This window comes from Penaeus japonicus, unplaced genomic scaffold (assembly GCF_977035675.1).
Source record: "Penaeus japonicus unplaced genomic scaffold, GWHDUDI00000001_assembly GWHDUDI00000036, whole genome shotgun sequence".
Taxonomy (NCBI): Eukaryota; Metazoa; Arthropoda; class Malacostraca; order Decapoda; family Penaeidae; genus Penaeus; species Penaeus japonicus.
This window is the reverse complement of record NW_028234438.1, coordinates 16,730,816-16,753,732: the sequence shown is the minus strand read 5'-3', so window position 1 is coordinate 16,753,732 and position 22,917 is coordinate 16,730,816. Positions and strand designations below refer to the sequence as shown.

At 40.6% G+C, this 22,917-nt stretch overlaps 1 protein-coding gene across 6 annotated transcripts; it reads left to right on the top strand.

Annotated features, from left to right (window-relative positions):
* The first annotated feature begins 893 nt into the window (after positions 1-893).
* On the top strand, positions 894-21,348 carry mus101 (mutagen-sensitive 101). Of its 6 annotated transcripts, none has more exons than XM_043000833.2 (20): positions 894-956; positions 3,335-3,460; positions 4,756-4,901; positions 5,489-5,729; positions 5,858-6,068; positions 6,468-6,692; positions 7,652-7,690; positions 9,562-9,693; positions 10,157-10,351; positions 10,679-11,047; positions 11,450-11,658; positions 12,005-12,150; positions 12,311-12,564; positions 13,272-13,445; positions 14,389-15,375; positions 16,519-16,649; positions 18,558-18,896; positions 19,133-19,377; positions 19,702-19,908; positions 20,692-21,348. In XM_043000833.2, exons 2-20 carry the CDS (start codon positions 3,353-3,355, stop codon positions 20,732-20,734), a joined length of 4,401 nt encoding a protein of 1,466 aa, XP_042856767.2. In that variant the 5' UTR covers positions 894-956; positions 3,335-3,352; the 3' UTR covers positions 20,735-21,348. The 6 variants fall into 6 exon arrangements, with proteins under 6 accessions (XP_042856767.2, XP_042856769.2, XP_042856766.2 ...); XM_043000835.2 differs by having other exon boundaries at positions 5,486-5,729; positions 20,695-21,348; XM_043000832.2 differs by having other exon boundaries at positions 5,486-5,729.
* The last annotated feature ends 1,569 nt before the right edge of the window (positions 21,349-22,917 follow it).

Sequence of the window (22,917 nt, the reverse complement as noted above, 5' to 3'; positions counted from 1 at the left end):
GCAGAGGAGGAGAAGGAAAATGAGGAGGAGAAGGAAAATGAGGAGGAGGAGGAACTGAATGTTATGGATATAACCACACCAAACACACACCATACATAAATAGATAATTAAGTCATAAGACAAACTCAAAATGCAATGCAAAAAACGCAACATGATGATAATATTGATAAAACTGATAATTATACCATTTGTAAAAATAATGATAATAGTTGTAGTAGTAATATTGATAGTAGTAATGATAGTAAAAATGATAATGATAATACTAAAAACGGTGCTATGATTACTTTCATATATTATTATCTTTACTGTCAGTGCGGTTACTATCATCATTATTATCATCATCATTATTATGAAAATGATATAAATTGGTAAAACATTAGTAATAATCATATCATTATATATCGTATGAGAACGGTAATGATACTCAAGTCTGCCGATGCTAATGATAAGATTAATCAATACATTGAGAGCCAATAAAATTATTATAGTAATTATGCAATTAACAAAGACTTTAATACCGTATGGATAACACGTGATAAAATATAAATCGAGACCATCATAAAGCTAAAATGATTATAAAACACCACCAAAAGCATCAATATGGATATCAAGTAATACCAAATATGATAATTATACCATAACATCCATTATTGATATTAAAAAGAAATATCATCAATTTTGAATGTTGTCAAATCCAACTCCTCGATAAATAGAACTCTTAAATAGGCGGTAGATCCTGAATATCAACCTATGAACAGACCCTAAAAATACTTACGCAACAAATAAGCAACGCTGATTCTTATAAAAACTTCCTTCTAACAAAAGAAAAGACAAATTTAGAGAGAGAAGAGGCATATTAATCCCTAAAAGAAATCTACAAATCTAGCAGAACCTTCCCGCCAGGACGACGGTTACGATCAGCTGGTCACAACAACATTCACAAACTCCTCCTTTTGGTGAATAAAGCTCATTTCTTCGTATTTTTGGAGGGTTTTGACTCATTTCAGCTCATGATTTTGATTCTTGGGTGTAGTGTGTCGTGTGATAGAGGGATTTTATCCTTTATTTCTTTTTATTTATTGAGGTTTTATGAGATTTTTGTTCGTGTTCTCAAACAGGATTATTTTTATAGGGTTTTTAATTCCTGTTAAAGGTCTATGTAATAGTTATAAACATTCGGTAAGGCTAAAATTTATTTGATTTGGTCAATAGTTTAGATAATTAAGACATTACCAGTGATCATGAGGGTGGAATTATTGAGAAAAAGATAGGACTATCTCTTCAATTCTTCACTAATACAATCTTGTCAATAATTTACGAAATCGTTCAATGTTTTTAACAAAAAAATATTTTTAGTTTCATTAGAAGCCATGCTATTATTAAACTTTTTTTTGTATATTGTATCTTCTAGATGTACTTGAAAGAGATATAGGGATATTCATGTATTTATCATGATATTTATTGATGAATAATGTCAGAACTTCACGATCAACAGAAGGGCAGTTCCATTTGGATTGATATTATGTTTGCATAAGATTCAACATTTAGAAAACATCCATAGTCGTGCCTTCAAAATGTCAGCACTCTAGCAAAGGCCAACAAATCTTTCCAGTGTATATTCTGGCAAGATATGACTTCTTGACCTTCCTGGCGATGTATCACCACATAATGAGCCAGTTCATGCACAATCCGGCCAGAATATGCATGACAGAAGTTTAGTTGGCTATTTACTGGGGCATTGAAGGCACTCCCATGACACTGCGCCACTAACTTGCTTAACCCTTTTATATACAAAAAAAAAAAACAAAGGTCACAAGAACTATGTACAGAAAGAGTCAGGTTTTTGGTTCTCATTCCATTGTCATTTGTCTTTAGGTGGATTTTTTATACCTGTTTCTACAAAGGATTCTGTCAGAAAATCAAGTTTTCCCTGGAATTAGATGCTTATAGAATGAAATTTATAAATCCTGCAGCTCAGGCTTATAACTGTAAGCTTTCCATACATTTACACAAAGACAAGTGATAAGTTATAAGAATAAGTCAGACTTCAAAAGTGAATGATCGACCCAAACACAACTGACCCACTCTTGATTTGGACTAATATTGAAAAAAATATTTTAACTCTGTAATGCTTACATAAACTGGTTTAATTTATTTTCAAAACTTTTTTTTTTTTTTTTTTTTTTTTTTTCAAAAGTACAGCATTTTCATTTGCAACCAGAGCTATATGGCTGGTGCAATAGATATAAGTAATTCCTGTGATGATTTTTTGAATATGGAAAGTAGCTTGAATACAGGAATATAATTATGTTAACCACTTACATTATATAAATTTTACATCTGATAACCATAAGATTTGATTATAGGATTTTGACACTAGAATTACTGAGTGCTTAACCCTATGGCGACAGTGCGTCACACTCGTGTGACACAGCTAAATTCCCGATGCCAGGGCGTCACGCCAGTGTGATGTTTCCAATGCAATATTGCAATGGCCTGGCATAGGGGTTTTCACGTAGTGCGTGCCCCGTCGGGAAAGGGTTAAGGGGAGCATATTAGTGTTGTTGTTTTTTTCTGAAGAACTATAGCCTTTAAATTTTGATATGTTATTTGTATGTGTTTACTTATGAGATCACTTGAATTTTGTGAAGTGTGGTTCATAACTTTTTTTTATGTGTGATTTATTTTTAAAATGTTAAAAAAAAAATTGAATTTATAATTTCCAATCAATTGCTTTGAAAAAAAAAAAATCATAGACATCTCTCTCATATGTCTTTAAATCAGACGGACATTTAAATTTCACTGAAAAAAGTTTCTCTATATGATAGCTTACAGTATTTTTTATGTGATAGTAAAGAAATCATTTTTGTCATTTATTAAATGTGTTTGTCATAAATCACATCTATATGCTACCCTTAACCTCTAAAAGACGTACATATTGAATAAAATTGTGCTCAGGTGAATATATGCCTATTGTGTATCAGCATTTCACAGGAAGCCAGAAAATGATTGTAATGTTTCCAAATATCAGGTGTATATCCTTCTCTATGATCTACTTTTCTCTTTTGTAATTACTTCTTTACCTTTCTATCATTATGTCATTAGCTTAATTACACTAATTGGGATTGGGAGTGTGAGAGCCTCTCAGAGAGAATTTAAAGTTCTCAGTATTGGACAATGGACACTCGGGTCATGCTTTTCTCCGATATCTGTGCTCCCTAATCTCAGAACCCAGAGAGATGGAACAGAATCCCTTATCCTGGACATTTTTATCTGAACAAAACACAGCATACATACTTCTTTCCTTCATTTTGACGCATTCTCATACTTACAGAATGGCTTAATATCGACAATGGAAGTCACCGTTTGCTCACAGGATGGAGAAGTGAGTCTCAACTTCGTCCTTCCAGAGGGACTGACAGAAGAAACATGTTCGACTAGCCTTTTATGTGCCTACCAGGTAAGATATAGAAGCAGCTTTGTATGTACGGAAATAGATATTATGTTTAAAGGTGTCAGTAAAGGGAATGTTCATTATGTTAAAGATTGCATTTTCAACATAATAGACTTTTGTGGTTATATCCTGGAAATATGATATACTTTATGGATTACTTAGAAATCAGTTTGTTGTCAACTTCGGGTTAGCACAAACTGGTTATTTTTATGATAAGAGAGGTGTGATGTTTCCTAGCCAACAACAAACAATCAGTATTGATCTAATACTTATTCATTTCATTATCTATGTTGACCATGATGCATGCAATATATAAAGAATTAGATTATACAAATCTAGGTTAAGATGAAAAAATCATGAGCTGAATTCCATTATAGTATTGAGGCATATGTTATAGTACAAAGATTAACATGCAGGGCTGTGTGCATGAGAGAAAGGTTTAGGCATAGACAACCCATTTGGAGAAAAAAAAAGAAAGAAAGAGAAAAGTTAATTCCCATTCAGATCTTCCCCAGTTTACTGTATTTTGTAATGTATAATACTGTAAAAAAAAATAATTCCTACAAAAGAAAAAGAAAAAAATATATTGTGACCTCTCCAACTCTTATCCTTTGCTTAGGCTTGCTAAAAATCATGTGTAGCCATATATAAAATTCAATAAAAAGGGAACCATAAGATATAGAAAATATATATATAGAAGAATACTTTTCTTGTAGAAGGAATAGGATTTGTGTTATGTCTGGTGAGGACTGGGAGGATGATGGGAACTTTAATTGTATTTTTAGATGTTTTGGATTTTGTGTGGGTCCCAGGTCTCCTTTTCTATTTTCCTTATGATTTTCAGCCTTTGATTTGACATAGCTTATTCACTTTCTTAATCCCTTAACAATTGGGCAGTTTTGGCTCCGCCTGGATATTTTGCCTGGGGTTATTTCAAAATATGCAGGCTATTCATCCTCTGAGGCGGCAGCCAGCCACTAAGCGACCTTTATCATTTTCCCATCCTTCCCCTTCCACATCCCCATCTCCATCCCCATCCACTTCCTCTTACTCTTTTCCCTTATCCTTTTCCCATCCTCCTTCCCTTCCTCTTTTCCTTTACTCTTTTCCCATCTTCCTTCCTCCCTTCCCCATCCTTTTCCTCTTCCCTTCCTATTTTCTTTTCCCATTCCCCTTTCTGACTCTCTCTCCCCTTTTTTTCTCATCTCTTTCCAAAATCTACTTCACTATTTCTTCTTGATTATTTCATTGCCTTTCCCTCCATAATTGCAACAAACTAATATTGCATTTGTGAATTCCAGGCTTGCCAAGAGAACGGACTAAACCCAGTGTGGCTTCCATCGGCCGAGTGCATCAAACTGTCCCCCACCAAGCAAGATGTTTTTGTCTGTGATCCCTTTGAAGGAGAGGCTTTTAAGCACTTAACAGAGAGTGGTTTTAAGTGCGTGTAAGTAGCTTGGTTAAGTGTACGAGGCTATTATGCTTATATGCTGGGATTTGTTTGTGTGTGTGGGGGGGGGGGGTATCCCTTAAATATTAAACTTCGGTTCCTGTTATTGTAAGTAAGTCACCACTATAAATCACTTTCCTGGTGGAACAACGCAATATTGAGTTAGTTTTGTTATGTCCTGGTTAAGAAGCAGCATCTTGTTAAGTGAAAGTGGTTAAAAGTATTCTCTCTCATTTTCACCAAACTTATGTTTACAAGGACTTCTAAACTGTTACAGTAATTCAGATCTTGTAACCAAGGTATCATAAAGTACTTTCAGGGACACAGAGGATCAAGGGTTTGTAGCATTCAAGTGTTATGTAAAGTTGTAAAGGAACCAATCACCAATTATTATTGCAAATAGTGTTCAGAGGAAGAACCCACCTAAGGAGATGATACTCTAGATTTAAATAATATGGGAAAATCAGTCATGATTTCATTTCATGAGCAAATAATATATCCCCCTGCAAGAAGGAACACACCTCCACCCCTAGTCTTAAGGCAAGCACGAATCTAACCTCCATTAATCCTCCGTCAACCAGCAGAGTTCTCGGCCCACGGTGCCTCCTGACCTGCCTCCACCGCAAGGAGCCCATCCCCGAGCTGCCGTCCCCAATCCACAACACGGCCATGAAGGGAATGGTCGTCACCACCACAGGATTCGAGAAGGAAGTCAAGGCCGAGCTCCAGACGCTGGTTGAGAGAATGGCGGGGATTTACTCCAACAACTTCCACGAGGGGGTGACGCACCTGGTGGCGAATGCGGTGGGGAGCAAGAAGTACATTGTGAGTGTTGGGGAGGTTTGGGTTGAGTGGGATTTCAGTCTTTATGGGTTATTGTGCACTTTGCATCATTTGCTAAAACCTTCAACATGTCACTCAATGGTCACTCAAGATCACTCCTAAAATTGTAGGTGGCCGTAGAGAAGGAGATCCCAGTGATGACAGGCGAGTGGGTGCAGGCAGTGTGGAAGGCTGTCAACCGTGATTTTCGAGAAGACATCCTTGCCACAGACCAGCAATTTTTGTCATATACTTGCCCCGTCTTCAAAGGCCTTGTCATCTGCGTGTCCCAAATGCACCGCAAGGAGAAGGATGCTCTTATGAAAATGATTCAAGACAATGGTGAGGAAGGAATTGATATAAAGGAAGAGTTGTTTGGATAATACAATGTGATTGGTGATTGTTGAGGTTTATTTGTATTGAGGATTTTTGTGATATTCTGATCTCTTCCACTTCATAAGGTTCTGATATCTTCCATCGCCTTCATCCCTTACTTCATTTTTTCTCAGAATTCAAGGAACATTCAAGAACAAATCTCTGAAATTACATAAATTCTCCTAACTTCCACCATCTTTTCACTCTACCTTAAATTCTGCCTGCTTCTCACTCCTACCTCATCATCTTCCTCCTCTTCCACCAAAGTCATAAATCAACCATCACAAATTCACTTTGTCACAATCACTTTGCAGCTACCAATAAAGCCCTCAACTTGAACCTATTACATGCCCATTATACTTGCAGGTGGGACCTACTCTGGCAGCCTTGAGATGGCCGTAACATCCGTCCTGATCATCCCTACCCCCGAGGGTGAGAAATACACCCACGCATGCAACTGGCGCATCCAGTGCCTTACCCCAGACTGGATCTATGACTCTGTGGAGCAGGGACACGCTCTTGACATGGAGGGCTATAAGGTGAAGAAGACTCGCGGAGCCTCCACACCCACCAATGACATGTCGGTGAACGGTAAGTTTTCCTTGCAGTTCTTCATTTTGGTTTGTATATTTTCAAAAACTTGTTTGTTTATTCAGTACTCTGATTTTTATTTATCATATTTGGTTTTATCACTATCATTGCTCTTATTATTATTGTTAATATTATTATCACTAGTAGTAGTAGTAGTAATTTTATTATTATTATGGTGAAGATTGGTTTACTATATTAATTTTTAAAAATTATTTTCCTTTAGTTTATAATTGTAAAAAGCATGATTTATAAAGAAGCATGGTAGAAGTAGGACTGTATTTTATGGAAGTGTGCTATAGAATGGGACCTTTGATCTTGGAGAGAAGTTTTGGTTCAGATTTTCCTTCCTTGTATGAGGAAAGATTTGAGAAAAAAAGGCAGTCAATGTAAATATTGTATTTGTTTAATGATGTAATAGACATACCCACAAGTATAAAGGAGAAGAAAGTTAAGTTTTAAGAAAAGAAGAGATAACAGTAACAATATTTATTCCCTCAAAATGTACATAATGAACAGCAATTATTGCAAAAAAGACATGTGATAATGTACAACTTTGGATTCTGAATGTCAAAAATATTGAAAGCCCTAAATTAGTGCTAGATTTTTTTGGAGAATCATAAAACACTCTACTGTGTTAACCCTCTCTGGACGGGTGGTACAGCATGTGTACCACGCATTCAAAAGCCCAGTGGCCGGGCGGCACAGTATTGTGCCAGCCATTCAATTGATTTAGGCCTAATAATTCGAACGCCCCGGCATTTGGACATTCAAGGCAGTGTTGGAAAAGAATACAGAAATTGCTTTTATTGATTACAAATTATGGGTTGCTGTTTAATCAGCCCAAATAAATTGATAATACTGTATTAAGAGATAAATCTTTGATAGGAGAAGAAAATTGTTGAAAGGAATGGTAATCAATATGAGTTGCCAATAGGACCTGATTAGCCTTTTTGTTTCAGACGGCAAAAACTCTTCAAGGAGAGCTCCTTTCATGTCGGGTAATAATACAGTGCTATTGTTGTAAGGAACGAGAACATCAGCTGTTCCTGGTCTGAAAGCAGGACCTCTTCCCTAAATTTCACTGTCTGCTCAAAATTTGTTTGATCTCCATCTATCTGGTCCTAATTTTCTGCTATCTCCCCCCCACCCCACCCCACCCTCTTTCTCTTTGTCTTTCTTTGTCTCTCTCTCTCTCTCTCTCTCTCTCTCTCTCTCTCTCTCTCTCTCTCTCTCTCTCTCTCTCTCTCTCTCTCTCTCTCTCTCTCTCTCTCTCTCTCTCTCTCTCTCTCATATCCCTTCTCATCCTTCTCCCCTTCCCCCTCCCTATTCGTACCTCCTTTTTCTCCTCCCTCCCTCTCCTCCCTCTCCTCCCTCCATCTCTCACTCTCTCTATCTTTCTCTCTATCATTTTGTCTTTCTTTCTTTCTTTCCTTCTTTCTTTCATTTTGTCTTTCTTTCTTCCCATTGCTCTCAATCACTATGACCTCTTTCACTCTCAAGACATTTTAACCATACTAAATTTCATACTTGTCTGCAATGTCATGGTGCTAATGTCATAAATTTTATAATTTTGGTATACTTATAGGGCTGTGTGTTTGCTTGCAGGTTTATGCTCTAACATATAAATGTAGGTTTTTATAGGCATCAATATAAGTGTAAATATGATTAGAAATATGTTTATGAATATGAATATGAATATAAATACAGATTTGAATAGGAATAGAAATGTGTATGGGAATATATATATATATATATATATATGTGTGTGTGTGTATTTGTGTTTATATACATATTTATATATATACAATCAGAATTAATTAGAATTATTTAATAAATAGTGCATGATACTGTAAAATTAAACCATTGTTGTATTTAAAGATAGACTTTGGTCATATCATAATGAATTTTCCCATATATTTTTTAAGCAAATGGTGCCACTGCCTGCCTTCCATTCTTTCTCATTTCAATTTAAAAACTACAATAAAAGAGAAAGGGAAAAAACAATCTCTAGAAAATAAAAGATAACTAATTGCGTAAACTCAACCTATTGCACTTAACAGCTTGTATGTACAAGAAAGAAACTAGAACCATGCACCTTCTCTTACTCCAGATTTACAAATATCAAACAGATTTTCTCTGAGTGTACAAGAATAGAACAATTTTCTCATACAGTCACACCACACTCATGTATAAATAACAGAACAAAGAATAAATGTCTTGTTAAACTATCTCCTTTTTGTGGTGTCTATTTGTCTCTTTGATGATGGTGACTATAACATTAATTCATACTAGGTCCATTATGAATCCTTGTCTTACTCATGGGTGTGCTTTTCCATTTCCTGAGAGGCATGGGATTTCCGTAAGAATAAGAGCTAGGTCTTAGATACAGTGCCTCTTTCTTTGTAAGGTTTGTGGAAAGGAAATAGTTGTGAGTATTACTTGTTACAGTAGTACAGTAGTTTTTTGCCATAGAGATTAGCAGGCAGGTAACAACTGCCCATCTGTTCTGCAACAATGACCCCAGTTGCAGCATCTTTGGGAAGTAGTAATTCATTTTATTATTTATTTTTTTTATTGGTCAAACTTTGTCATATCTGCTTTTTCAGTTTCTCTTTGTCTCACTGAGGTAAGATCGTATGCCTTAACAAAGACTTTTTTTTATATCTCCAACCTTTGATACCTCTTCTTCTTCTTCTTCTTCTTCTTCTTTTCTTTTCTTTTGGGTGGGGGTCAACCATGCATGCCACTAATGACAAGAAATATACTAATAGGGGATACTGGATACCAAAAGCACAATACAAATACAATTACTCCTTTGGCCAGACAGACAAAGAAAGACCTTCAAACAATACCTTCTCTTTCCTTGCAGTTCCTCCAGATGTGTCCATGTGCAGCACAATCATGAATGAAACAGATGCCATGAAAGTTACGCATATAAACGAGACCTTACAGATGGACACCTCTATGGCAGTCAAGAAGACCAGTGCCTTTGATGAGAAAGGTGATTATAGTTAGTCTTTCTGTCTGCCAGTGTGTCTGTTTATCTGTCTTTCTTCATTTCTTCAATTCTATCTTTTTCTTTCTTTCTCTCTTACTTATTCTCTTCTTTTCTCTTCATGTTCTCTCTCCTCTCCACTCCCCTCCCCTCCTCTTTCCTCCTCCCCCCTCCCCTCATCTTCCTCTCCTCTCCTCTCCTCTCCTCTCCTCTCTCTTCTCTCCCATCCTCTCTTCACCTCTCCTCTCTCCTCCTCTCCTGTCCTCTCCTCTCCTCTCCTCTCCTTTCCTTGTCTCTCATATATAATGGAAATACTTGACCATTTATGGTATGATGAGAATTTTACCTGAAAGGAATACTTCATAGCCTTTTTACCTTTATTTTGTCTCTGTGATATAAGACTTCAAAATTTATTTCATCATTGTTATACTCTTGTCATTTATCAATCTTCTCATCCATTTTTTTTCAGTGAACCGTGGCATAGAAGCTGTAGAAAACCTGGACCTGCAGCAGGCCATGAAGGCAGGCCTCTTCCTGGACGGCTGCAAGATCTTCCTCTCTGGTTTCAGTGGGACGCACATCGAGAAGCTGAGACGGATCCTCAATGCTGGCGGGGCAACACGCTTCAATCAGCTGACAGACTCGGTGTCACACGTGGTCATAGGTATGGTTGTAGAGGTGTGTGTGTGTGTGTGTGTGTGTGTGTGTGTGTGTGTGTGTGTGTGTGTGTGTGTATGTGTGTTTGTGTGTTTATTTGTGTGTGTGTGTTTTAAGGGGTGATGTGTTACTGTGTGGGGCATTGTGGTTTTGTTAGAAGTGTATTATGATTACTTTTTTTTAGTACCTTTTATTTTGTGATGGATGATTTCTTTATTGTAAACCATGTTTTTTCATATGGAATAAGTGAACAACCTGAAAATATTTAATGTGTAATAGAAAGGATGAGAATTAAATCAAAAGAATGATCAAGCCCAATACTATCCACCCTCAGGAAAGATCGTAGATGAGCACCTCTCAACCATCCAGTCCTGGCCTGCAAAGCCCCACATAGTATACGCCGATTGGATCACAGAGAGCATCAAGCAGAAACGGCCAGCAGATGAGACACAGTTTGCCCACCTCCCCGACGGCAGTGACCACAGCAGCACCTCCCCCAAACCGCCACGAAGACCTCCCAGGGTCCCCGTGCCTTCCCAGCAGCAGGAGAACAACGAGACGTATGTGGACGAGGCAATCATCAATCAATACCTGAAGCCGGGGGCCAAATTAGACGACACAAGGAATGTTAGCTTGAATGAGACGGCTAACATGTCTGCACTCCCGGACTCGCAGACGACATTTGTGCAGGGGATTTTCAGTGGTAAGACTCAAGTTTATTGTGAAGTGATTGTGATTTAAGAATTTTTTTTTTCTCTCTCTTTCTATTTTTCTTAGAACTTTTCCCAAAGTATCTACTTTTTTTTTTTAATTTCTTATCCTTTGCCTTTTTCTTTTTCATCTTCTATATCCACCCTTTCATTTTCCTCCTCCTTCATCTCTTCTCTCTCTCCCTCTCTCTACCACTCCCACTCCAACTTTTCCTCCCCCAGTTCTACTCCTCTTCCCCTTTCTCCCTTCACCCATAGTCCCCCCTCTTCCTTATTTTCCTCTCCATATTCCCTCCTCCTCTGCCTCCTCCCACTTCCACTATTTCCCAACCAATTCCCACTTCCACTATTTCCCATGCAATAGCAACCCATCTATCCCTCTTTCTCTTCCACAGGCAAGATCTTCACCGTGTCAGGCTACAACGAGGAAACTCTGGAGGACCTGATCACCACCATCCAGGACCACGGCGGGGAGGTCGTCTCCCACGACTACAAGGGCCGTGTCCACTACACCCTCACCAACCTTGATGGAACGGGGGAAATACACCAAAACGCCAATGAGATCATCTCGCACTTCTTCATTGAGGAGTGTCTAGAGAATGAGGTTGGGTGAAAGAGAACTTGTTGGTAAAAGAAGAGAATAGCTGAGAGGAGGAAGGAGAGAGAAGGATAATTTGTGAGCATGAAAGACCATGTTGCAATGCTTCATTAAGGAAAGCTCAGAGATTGAAGTTAGGGTGTATGTGTGATGTGTTTGTGTGAGGTAGGAAGGGAAGGGGATGGGTGGAGGATCAGATGGCATATTTTTGTCATATTTTCTTCCTGTCTCTCTTTATCTTTGTTTCTTCCATCCCCTTTCCTATTTTCTCCTGCTCTACTTCTCTTTGTTTTCCATTTATTATGCTCCATGTGAGAGTGATACTGTATGAAATAATGTCATCCACTTTCAGGGTCTTATTGATGTGGAATACTACCACATGCCTCTCCTAGTCAGTAAACAGATGAGCTGCCTGGAAGACTGCACTGTTGCAATATCAACATACAAAGGCAAAGAACGCCTTTTCCTGGTCACTGTTGCTAATGCTCTTGGGGCAAGGTGAGAGACCACTTATTTTCACAGTATTTTTATGTTGATAGGACTGTTATAAGAATGTACTGTATATTGATATAGTGCAAGACTGAAGGTAAAATTTTTAGTGTATGTGTATTGTATGTTTGTGTATCATACATGAAAGCAAAGTAAAACCTTCATCCAGATTCCAAGAAGTGTTTGCCAAGAAGGACAACCGTGCCAAAGACATCAGGACCTCAACACACCTCATCTGCCCAAGTGCCGAGGGGGACAAGTACCGAGCAGCCGTCAAGTGGGGTGTCCCAGCCATCACGCGGGACTGGCTGATCGAGTGCATCCGGACAGGGGAGAGGGAGCCCGAGGACTGGTTCAAGGTGGACAACAAGAACCGACGGGAAGTCAACTACAAGGAGGTTATCCGGGATTTGATCTTGAAAGGTGCAGTGGGAGTGGTTTATTTTCCTTATTGTTTATTTTTAGTGTGCATTGGGTTGTTGCATATGTGGTGGACAACAAGAACCAATGGGAGGTCAGCTACGAGGAGATCATCAGGTGTATTTAGTTGTCTTGAAAGATGGGGGTTTTATTTTTTTACTTTTTTGGGTGTGGAGGTTGTGTGGGGTTGAAGTTGGACAGGAGCGGAGGGCTGATGGTAAGGTACTAAGTTGTAATTAGGGAGTTGCTCTAGAAGGGTGGGGTATTTGGGGTTTGTACGGTTGTGGGGTTTAAGGCAGACATAAGGAAGTCATTAGGGAGGTGCTCTGTAAAAGTGAGGGTTTAGTGTTTGTAAAGTTACCTGGTTAACTATAAAGAAGTCTGGAGGGATTTGCTTTCAAAAGGTGTGAATCTGTGGAGATGGGTTGCTTTTAGTGTATTCTGTGTTGATGGGTTGTTGGCACTAGGCTTTGTCAAGTTACTTTTTGTGTTCTGTTGAGTATGAATATTTTCAATATGGAGGATTATCTCACAGTATGTCCAAAGAAACTGGAATAGGAAAAGAGTTTCAAGTTGTCATTATATTTTGTCTATCTAATAAGTAGGGAATTGCAATGACAATCACAATGACACCAACATTAGGCTATTATTATTATGACATCCTTGCAGACAGATAAACCAGCCAGTCCCTAAACCTTCTTCTCTTTCAGGTCAGTCAGATGACCACAGTAGCACAGTGTACCGAGTGGAAGACACTGTTGCTGGGGACATCACTGAGGTGGGAGCGACACCCATGAACAACAAGGTTCGGGCGTTGAGGGAACAGGGCAATGTCACAACGCCCTCGGACATCAAGACGCCAGATCTTGAGACTATGAGGAGGCGTAAGTTAGGTCTTGTTTTAGTTGCTGTTTTGTGAAGGGGCTTATCAGGCATGCATGTAAACAGCAGATGTTTCCATTAAATTGTTAAGGCATGATGGGATAGTAAAGCAAGATGATGCAGGGAATAAGATGGCTTCTGTGGAAGTCTTGGTTAAGTCATGACATGGCCATCAAAAGTTATAAAGGTTTTCTCATTTTGCCATCTTGCCAAGTACTGGTTGAAGGGAATAAGAGTGGACTGCCAGGGTAAATAGCATTAATCACTGCCTCATATTCACTTTGGCACAAGTGGGGTCTAGGGTTTAGATTCAGGTCACAGCATGATCAGGCATATTGTGCATGTGGACTGAAGTATGCAGGTGCTATGTTAAAAACAGCTAATCAAAACTTTTACCCATGAGTGGTTGTGACTTACTTGTTTGTTAGCATAGTGCCAGCATGATTTTTGAATGGAGAATATGCTTGATTATGTTGTTATGTTGGGCATCCATACCACTTATGACCCCATGTTACACCCCCTGCCCTGCCTATCACCAGCCCACATATAAGGTAGGGACTTTGGTGCTAACTCTCTCAGTCTGCTTCCACTTTCTCTTATCAGTAAAAATTTTACGGTTGACTAGGGTTTTTAACCCATTAATGCTGGGGCCGTTCCGGCTTTGCACTGTTGCAATACTGGGGTTTTCAAACACATAAGCCTAACACCTCGAGATTCTCGGACACACAAGCTAGGAGCCTGGGCTTGCCCTCACATCATGTCATCACGTCAACTGGCTCCAATGGGTTAAATGCCCCATTTTGCTCTACCAAACATATTGTAAACATTTATTGTTTACAAGGGACTTTGTATTCAATTTTTATAAATTGTTTTATTTTCTAAAAGATTGTAGATTATTATTTTTATTTGTAAATGGCAGGTATTCAAGCCTCTTGCCTCTTTCAGTTTACCCAACCCCGGGAGTGGGGAAGGGCAACGAGACCCTGAATGACATGCCAACGCCTGACACGCCGTACGGAAGCACGTGGTTCCCCAACCCTTCGTCCCGTGTGAGGAAAGGCTTCAAGAGGCTGCTGGACTCCATCCCAGATAAGCCTGTGGTGAAGAAGCGCGCCACAGAGAATGGTACCCCAATGAACGTTCTCTACAAAAAGTTCTTCGACAATGTTCAGGAGACTTTAGATAGCCACGAGGCAAAAGTCCCTGAGTGGGCAGCAGCTAATGAGCAAAGGAAGGAGGAACATAAGAATGGCAAGAAAGAGAGGAAAGATAGCAATGAGGAAGAAGGAGAGGAGGTCATGGCAGCTGACAACCACGGCCCTCTGACAGGGGTGGTGGTGTGCACGGCTCGCAAGCTGCAGGACCAGCAACGCGAGCTGTACCGAACTGTAGCAGAGCTGGGCGGGGACTACCGCTGGGCCTATGACCACTCAGTAACGCATTTCATATACCAAGGGCGCCATAATGACACAAACAAAGAGTTCCGACTGGCACGTGAGCAGGGAAAGCTGATCGTGGCACCAGAGTGGGTCCAGATGTGCCGTGATGAGGAGGCCAAGATTGACGAGAGCCTGTTCCCACATACGCACAACCCCAAGATGTCCCTGTCCATCCTGAGTGCCAAGACCACACCAGTGTCCAAGCGAGGCAGGCCCAAGAAGAAACCTACAGATGACACATCGCCAGACCTGAGGGAGAGACAAGAGGACGAGGAGCATGAAACAAGTCACAGCAACGAGAGTGAAAACGAGAGCGGCGATACGACCAATGATGAAGAGCAGAAGAAGGCAGCAATCTCCAAGCAACTCGAGGAGATTGAGGCCCTGGCCACAGCGACTGGCAGAAGGAGTGCGGGTAGTGCCAGGAACAGGTCCCTAGGTGAGAAGATGAAGCACACACCCACACGCCCCATCCAAGTGGAGACGCAGCCTGGTAAGTGCAAAGGGATTTCATTCACAGTCAGTGTATTTTTTCTCAAAATTGAGCATAGGCATTTTTGCTTAATTTAATTATGATTTGATTGATATCTAAAAAGTGTCTTTCATGTTAATAAGTTCATGGTGCTTATTTTAGCAAATAAATTCACCCCTGCACTGAGGAAAGTTGAGATACATTACTCTGTCTCATCAATTGTGAAACCTTATATATCAAATTTATATCAGATTTTGCATGCTGGATGCTGTATTCTGATTTTTTTTTTTTTTGTAATGATTAGTTTTAGCCCATTTTTTCAGACATTCTGAATTTCAGGGTCTTATCAAGGTTCAAAAGAAAACATTTGACATATGGCAAATGTTCTTTTTCTGTCTCGAGGGTTATCCTCACTTCCCACATTTGTATAGATAATTTGATCAGTTATAATGATCTGAAGTCGACTCACTGGTGCGTTGTGTACGAGGGATGTAAGGGTATTGGGGGTTTAGCTTACTGAGTAGTTGATGGTTTGAGGTTGTTCAACCTGTTTGAGTTTGGTGTGCCGTTGTTTCTTTAGACAAAAATGACTCGACTCATTTGATGAATACTGATAGTAGATTCAGCTTAGTCACTACAGCATCTTGACACCAGACTGAAGAAGACAGAAAATAAACATAGTTAAAATAATTGGGCATGTCTCTCCTATCTATAACACTTTTTTATTTACAGTGATATTTATGTACAGGAAAATTACCATATCTAACATTTAATAAAACAAAACAAAATAGATGTTCCTTTTGTTAATTTCAATGTATTTTGGTAGTGGTGAATTGGAATCAAATGTTGGAAAATGATTGCGATTACTGAAAAATATGAAAATATTAGTATATACAGATTTCAAATTGTGGTACACAGGGCTTCCCTAGTTTTAGCTTCTTTTTCTACAGCAAAGCCACAAAGTTAATGTTATGACAAGCACACTAGGCTCTGTTACTATCTGTCTTATTTATCTAGGCAGACATCCCAGGTCAGACCTACAATCCAAACTGGAGGTATTTTACTATATTCTGTTACTTCATATATTACTTTTATGATGAGTACTATTATCATCTTTTCTTTTTTCCCTCCCCACTACTTTTACCCCATCTTTCCCACACCCAGCAACCATGGAAGTGGCTGAATCACAGAACACAGCCATCACATGGGATGACCCGCAAGAACGAGAAGCCAGACTGCACCTCCAGAACCAGCTCACCAAAGACACACAAGAGATCATCAGTGCGAGGGAACAGGTGAGTTATTGTTATTGTTTGGTGGTGGTAGTGGTTTTGGTGAGGGTGGTGGTAGTGTCTGTTGTAATTGTTCTTGGTTTTTATTATTATTATTATTATCCCCTTCCCCCCTTTCTTTCTCTCTCTCTCTCTCTCTCTCTCTCTCTCTCTCTCTCTCTCTCTCTCTCTCTCTCTCTCTCTCTCTCTCTCTCTCTCTCTCTCTCTCTCTCTCTCTCTCTCTCTCTCTCTCTCTCTCTCTCTCTCTCCTCTCTCCCTCTCCTCCTCTCCCTCTCCCCTCTCTCCTCCCTCTCCCCTCGCTCCTCCCTCTCTCCTCCCTCCTCCCTCTCTCCTCTCTCCTCCCTCTCTCCTCTCTCCTCTTCTCCTTCTCCCTCCCTCCCCCCTCCCTCCTCTCTCTCCTCTCTCTCTCTCCTCTCTCTCTCTCTCTCTCTCTCTCTCTCTCTCTCTCTCTCTCTCTCTCTCTCTCTCTCTCTCTCTCCCCTCCTCCTCTCTCTCTCTCTCTCTCTCCTCCCCTCCCTCTCTCTCTCTCTCTCTCTCTCTCCCCCTCCCTCTCTCTCTCTCTCTCTCTCTCTCTCTCTCTCTCTCTCTCTCTCTCTCTCTCCCCCTCTCTCTCTCTCTCTCTCTCTCTCCCTCTCTCTCTCCCTCTCTCTCCCTCCCTCCCTCCCTCCCTTTCTCTCTCTCCCTCTCTCTCCCTCCCTCCCTTTCTCTCTCTCCCTCTCTCTCCCTCCCTCCCTTCCCCCTTTCTCTCTCTCCCTCTCTCTCCCTCTCTCTCTCTCCCTCTCCCTCTCTCCTCTCTCTCTCCTCTCTCTCTCTCTCTCCTCTCTCTCTCTCTCTCTCTCCTCCTCTCCCTCTCCTCCCTCCCTCTCTCCCCCCCCTTCCTCTCTCTCTCTCTCCCTCTCTCTTCTCTCCCCCCCTCCTCTCTCTCTCCTCTCTCTCTCTCTCTCTCCTCTCTCTCTCTCTCTCCCCTTTCTCTCTCTCTCTCCTCTCTCTCCCTCCTCCTCTCCTCCGCTCTCTTTCTCTCTCTCTCTCCTCTCTCTCTCCCCTCTCCCCTCTCTCTCCTCTCCTCTCCTCCTCCTCTCTCTCTCTCCCTCTCCTCTCTCTCCCTCTCCCCTCTCCTCTCTCTCTTCATATCTCTCTCTCCCTCTCCCCCCTCACTCTCCTCTCTCCTCATCTCTCTCTCTCCCTCTCTCTTCTTTCTCTTCATATCTCTCTCTCCCTCTCCCCTCTCTCTCTCTCTCCCTCTCTCTCCTCTCTCTCTCTCTCTCTCCTCTCTCTCTCCTCTCTCTCCTCTCCTCTCTCTCCTCTCTCTCCTCTCTCCTCTCTCTCTCTCCTCCTCCCTCTCTCCTCCTCTCTCTCTCTCTCTCCCTCTCTCCTCTCCCTCCTCCCTCTCCCTCTCTCCTCCCTCCCTCCTCCCTCTCCCTCCTCCCTACCTCTCCCTCCCCCCCCCCTCTCCTCCCTCCTCCCCCTCCTCTCCCTCTCTCCTCTCTCTCCCTCCCTCCCTCCCTCCCTCCCTCCTCTCTCTCTCCCTCCCTCTCTCTCTCTCTCTCTCTCCCTCCCTCCCTCCCTCCTTCTTTCTCTCTTTCCCTCCTTCTCTCTCCCTCTCTCTTTCCCTCCTTCTCTTTCCCTCCTTCTCTCTCCCTCCCTCCCTCCCTCCTTCTCTCTCTCTCCCTCCCTCTCTCCTTCTCTCTCTCTCCCTCCCTCCCTCCTTCTCTCTCTCTCTCCCTCCTTCTCTTTTCCCCTTCTCCTTTCCTATTGGTCTCCTTCTTTTCCATCCTCTTCCTTTCCCTCCTATCCCTCTTCTACTTTTGCTATTCATCATCTTCCTCTCCTTACTTTTCCTTTGCTTATACCTCTTGTCCTTTTTCCCTGTTAAGCCTTCCCTCTTTATCAACACATTGGTCCTTCCACCAGCATGATGAAACGGTTTACTTTGAGGACGACAAGGAGAACACGCCCAGCCAAGATGAGTCGGCCGATGAATCCACTACCGCCATCCACAAGAACAAGAAGAGGACTTTTCTCATTGTCCTCTCGGGCATGCCGGAGGACGAGAAGAACCGCTACTCTGACATCGTGGAGAGCCTAGGCGGTTCGGTGAGCCAGGAGCAGAACCATGACCCGAGTGGCACCCACGTGGTCACGGCCAAGCCCTCCCGCTCGGAGAAGCATCTGGCAGCAATCGCGTCTGGGAAGTGGATGCTCTTCGTCTCATTCTTGGAGGAGTCACTCAAGCTAGGATACTTTGTCGAGGTGAGTGTGTTCATTGGTTTATGATAAGTAAAGGGAATGGTTGTTTATTATTTATTTATTTTTTTTATTATTTTTTGTTTCCTTCTATTATTTCATCATATTTTTTTTCTATGAGTTGAGAACTGATGAATTATTATATTTAACAGATTTACCTCTTAATCCACTATTTCTGTTTTTGTCTTTCTCTCTTAATGTTCACACCTCTTTTTTACCCCTTTTTCTCAATTCTCATACAGGAGGAACCGCATGAATGGGGAAACCCAGAAGCCACCTACCTGCCCAAGCTCCAACCTGGAAGCCTGGAGGTTAAGCTGGCCACCGCAGCCCACAGATGGCGTCTCGCGATCCAGGCCATGTCAACTGAGAGCGGCCGTACCGGGGCTTTTTGCCAGATGAGAGCCCTCATCCACTCGAGCAAGGAGAGGACGGCGGCTTTTACCAGACTCATCCAGGCGGGGGGAGGGGAGGTCGTTGTTGCCAAGTAGGTTGAAGAGCTTTTTTTTCTTCTTTTTCTTCTGTTGTGAAGTTAGATGTTATATTGTCTGGTTGTTTAGGTTTAGTTAACCCAACTTTATTTGATCCAATATACCAAACTTCATTTGATCTGCCATAGCAAACCACAGTTGATTCCCTTTGGCAAGCCCCAGTTGACCCACTATAGTCAACCTCATGTGATCCGCTACAGCAGACCTCGGTTAATCCACTTCAGCAATCTCAGTTAATCCCTTATAGCACCTTGTAATTCCCCACCCTCTTAAGATCCCTTTAGCAATGAAAAAGTAAATAATCCTCTCCTTTGCCCCAGGCCCCCTTACAAAGACGTGGCCAATGTCACCCATTTCTTCGTGGAAGCCAACAAGAACCCGGCCAAGTACGATCTTGCCAAGTTCGCGGCTGACCAGGTGCCCTGCCTGGCCCCCGTCTTCCTCAACGAGTATCTGGTCAAGGACCCGGTTCCCGAAGAAATGGAGCACTGCATTCCCGAATACAAGGAGATTGTGGCAAGTATGAGGTGAGAGAGAGAGAGACGCACAGAGGAAGATACATATATAGACACAAAATGACTATAAGTGAGAGAGATAGGTGCATAGGGCGAGAGTGTGTGGCTTGTCTTGTCATTGGATGTTGTTTGTAGTGTCCTTGGAGATAAGAAAATTAATTTTGTTTAGGATGGATTGCTTGACTGTGATGCAATACTGATCTGTGGTATGTATTAGTTTGTAGTTTTTTTTATTTTTATACTTTATAAGTAGTCACAGATTGTTGTTCTAGGTATGATTACATTAAGAGATAAATTAAGCGCCCCTGTTAATTTAGTGGTAATATCTTATTATTTACTAACTGTCTTTATTATTAATTTACTTTGTCTATAGTTACACACACACACCAATTGAGTTTCAATACTTTTCTATGATATTTTCAGTGATCTTGTTCTTTTTTATTATGGCCACGGTTTGATTATTAGCTTTATTGTAGTTAATGTTATCCTTTCTTCTGTTACTATACCACCCTTTAATATTTGTTCTAACTTGTACTTTCTACTCTCTACTCTTTGCCTTCTAACTTCCACCATTCTTCCTTCTCTTCTACTTCTTCTTCTTTTATTTCATCCCCATTTGGAGAGTAATTTAGCAGTTTTATTGTTTTGGCTTTTAACCATATTGTTTGTTTTGGTGTGTAATATTGCAAAGGTATTTGTAGTTTTAACTCCTATCACTTCTAACTTTAAGAGAGACACTAAAACTGACCCTTCTGGATACACAATTTACATGTATTTTTCTTAATTGTATTTCAGTAGAGCAGATCAGAGTCTCATTAGAAGGACAAGAAAACGGTAATGGGGTTTGGTGCTTTAGGTAAGGCTCCTCGGTTAAGGTCACAGGGTCTCTGGTGCCGCAGACTTTACCGCTCGTCTTGTAAACCTGTCGTAAAAACTCTCGTAGCTCAAGTGAAACTGTTCCCCTCTTCTGGAGAAGTGGTTCGTTTCTTACGGGTGTGTGCGAGAGGGTCGCTTTCTGTTCTTCTCTTCCCTCTCCTCTGACGTGTAAGAGAGTGGGAGATCTAATCTTTCTTGAATTCATGCATCGAATTATAGTGAAAAGTATAATTTCACTCGCATACAAGAATGGTGTTTTTAGAAGCCAATCAAAGGACCAGTGATTCATGTACAATATATCTCAATCATCATCATGAGTTTTGTGTATGATTTTTTTTTTTTTTTATGAGATCCATTATCATTCTTCCTTCTCTCATCCTTCCTTTATTCTATTCTTCATCAGAGTCATGATATTTATGATATGCCTTTATTGAACACTGTGTATTTTCATAGAGTGGAGTTGGAATATCCAGTGAATGCTGATAGAATACCAAGAGCAATTGTATTTTGAGACTTTTTTTATATATAAATGTTCCTCCGTGATGCAGGATAAGGAGAAATATATATTTATAAATGCATATTCTTTCATTTTACCCCATGGTTTTAGTTTATTTTTTGATTTGCAAGAAGAAAATGGATAATAGTAAAATTACGACAAATAGGACTAGAAAAGTTTTAAAAAGATATCTCTTTAATTATTGAGCATTTTCCAGATGATGTATGACTTAAGAATATAAAGATGATTCCTAAAAAAACAAAAACAGTACACGCTTAATATGAAACATTAAAACTCATAGTTTCAAACCTAAAAACTCAACTAGTGCTATTGTGTATTAGCTTGTATTATCATTTAAACTCAAATGTGTAATCAAAGGATCAAAATGAGATTTATGACTTTCAACAAACGTCCACACCTTTCATTATGTCAATAACTATAAAGAACTTTTTGACAAGAAAATATTAAGCAAAGATAAATAAATTCACAAAACAAGAAAATATTTGCAAGTGACCCCTATCCCCCAAAAGGTCTTTTTTACCCCCAGCATGTAAGTGACAGATGCCATTATTAAGATAACAAATGACAGTTTTGGGATATGTGTATGCGTTTGCTTATATTCTCCATCTCTAACTTTACATTTCTTTCTTCCACATTGTGTGTTTCACCGACCTTCTAGTGCAGGATACATTTGAGCCCAATTCATGCAATCATATATTTGTCTTTCATACGTCATAGATGATTCTGTCTTTGTCAAAATCGGTCATCGTGCTTTAACTTATCAGCTTAGTCAAGTCCTCCTTGTAAGAGAGTCTTACAATGAGAGATATTCCAAGGTCAACATCCACACTTTATTTATTATATTCTGACCTTGCGAGGGGGGTCTGCATGACCATACTTAGAGACTCCCAGCGTGATGTTATCCACACGAAGTGCATGACATGGCCCCGGCCTTCCTTTTTGCGCGATACACGTTTATTCTGGTATTATTTGCAGCTTTTACACCAGCTTTATCGAGTGTGTCCAGCAGAGTCGGACGAGCACTGCGAGTCGCATGAAATGACTCACAAGCCTCGAGTTAATTAATAGGGATTCAGGGATTCGTGCCAACTTCAGATTGCGTAGTGCTAGCCTAGTCATGAACCCTCTTGCAAACCCGGTGTTGCAAAACTATTATTTTATACGCAGCCCAGGCACACCCTGTTTTGCTCCCAGACTAAGGATACACTCATGGTGCATTCATCTACATTGTCCAGGGTTTCAAGATGTTCATTGATGACTGCAAGGACGTACCGGCCAAGTATATCAATGGGGATGGTGGCTTTTTGCTTTAGGCAGTTACTTAAAATACACACAATCTCGATATTCTCATTGGAGGAATAGATCGATTATGTGGAGCCTGACTTGTGGCTATATTCATTTGAATTATGTGTTCGTATGCTACTTGCAGCCATGAGTTTGAGTTTGAATCGACGTTGTCATTCAAGTTTGGCTTCGATTTCTCGTTTTTTAGATAAATGAGTTTATATTTACTTTAAATATAGATAAGGGATTTGTTGCTACTGAAATGTGGAGTGGAGAGTACCTAGAGTCCAAATTGATATTGTGAATGAAAACTAAACTCCCAGATTGCCAAATGCACATATTTC

Coding starts and splice junctions, on each gene's coding strand:
- mus101 (XM_043000832.2), top strand. CDS start 3,353: ATGGAAGTCACCGTTTGCTCACAGGATGGAGAAGTGAGTCTCAACTTC. Junction 5,730..5,857: donor TGGGGAGCAAGAAGTACATT/GTGAGTGTTGGG, acceptor CTAAAATTGTAG/GTGGCCGTAGAGAAGGAGAT. Junction 9,694..10,156: donor CAGTGCCTTTGATGAGAAAG/GTGATTATAGTT, acceptor ATTTTTTTTCAG/TGAACCGTGGCATAGAAGCT.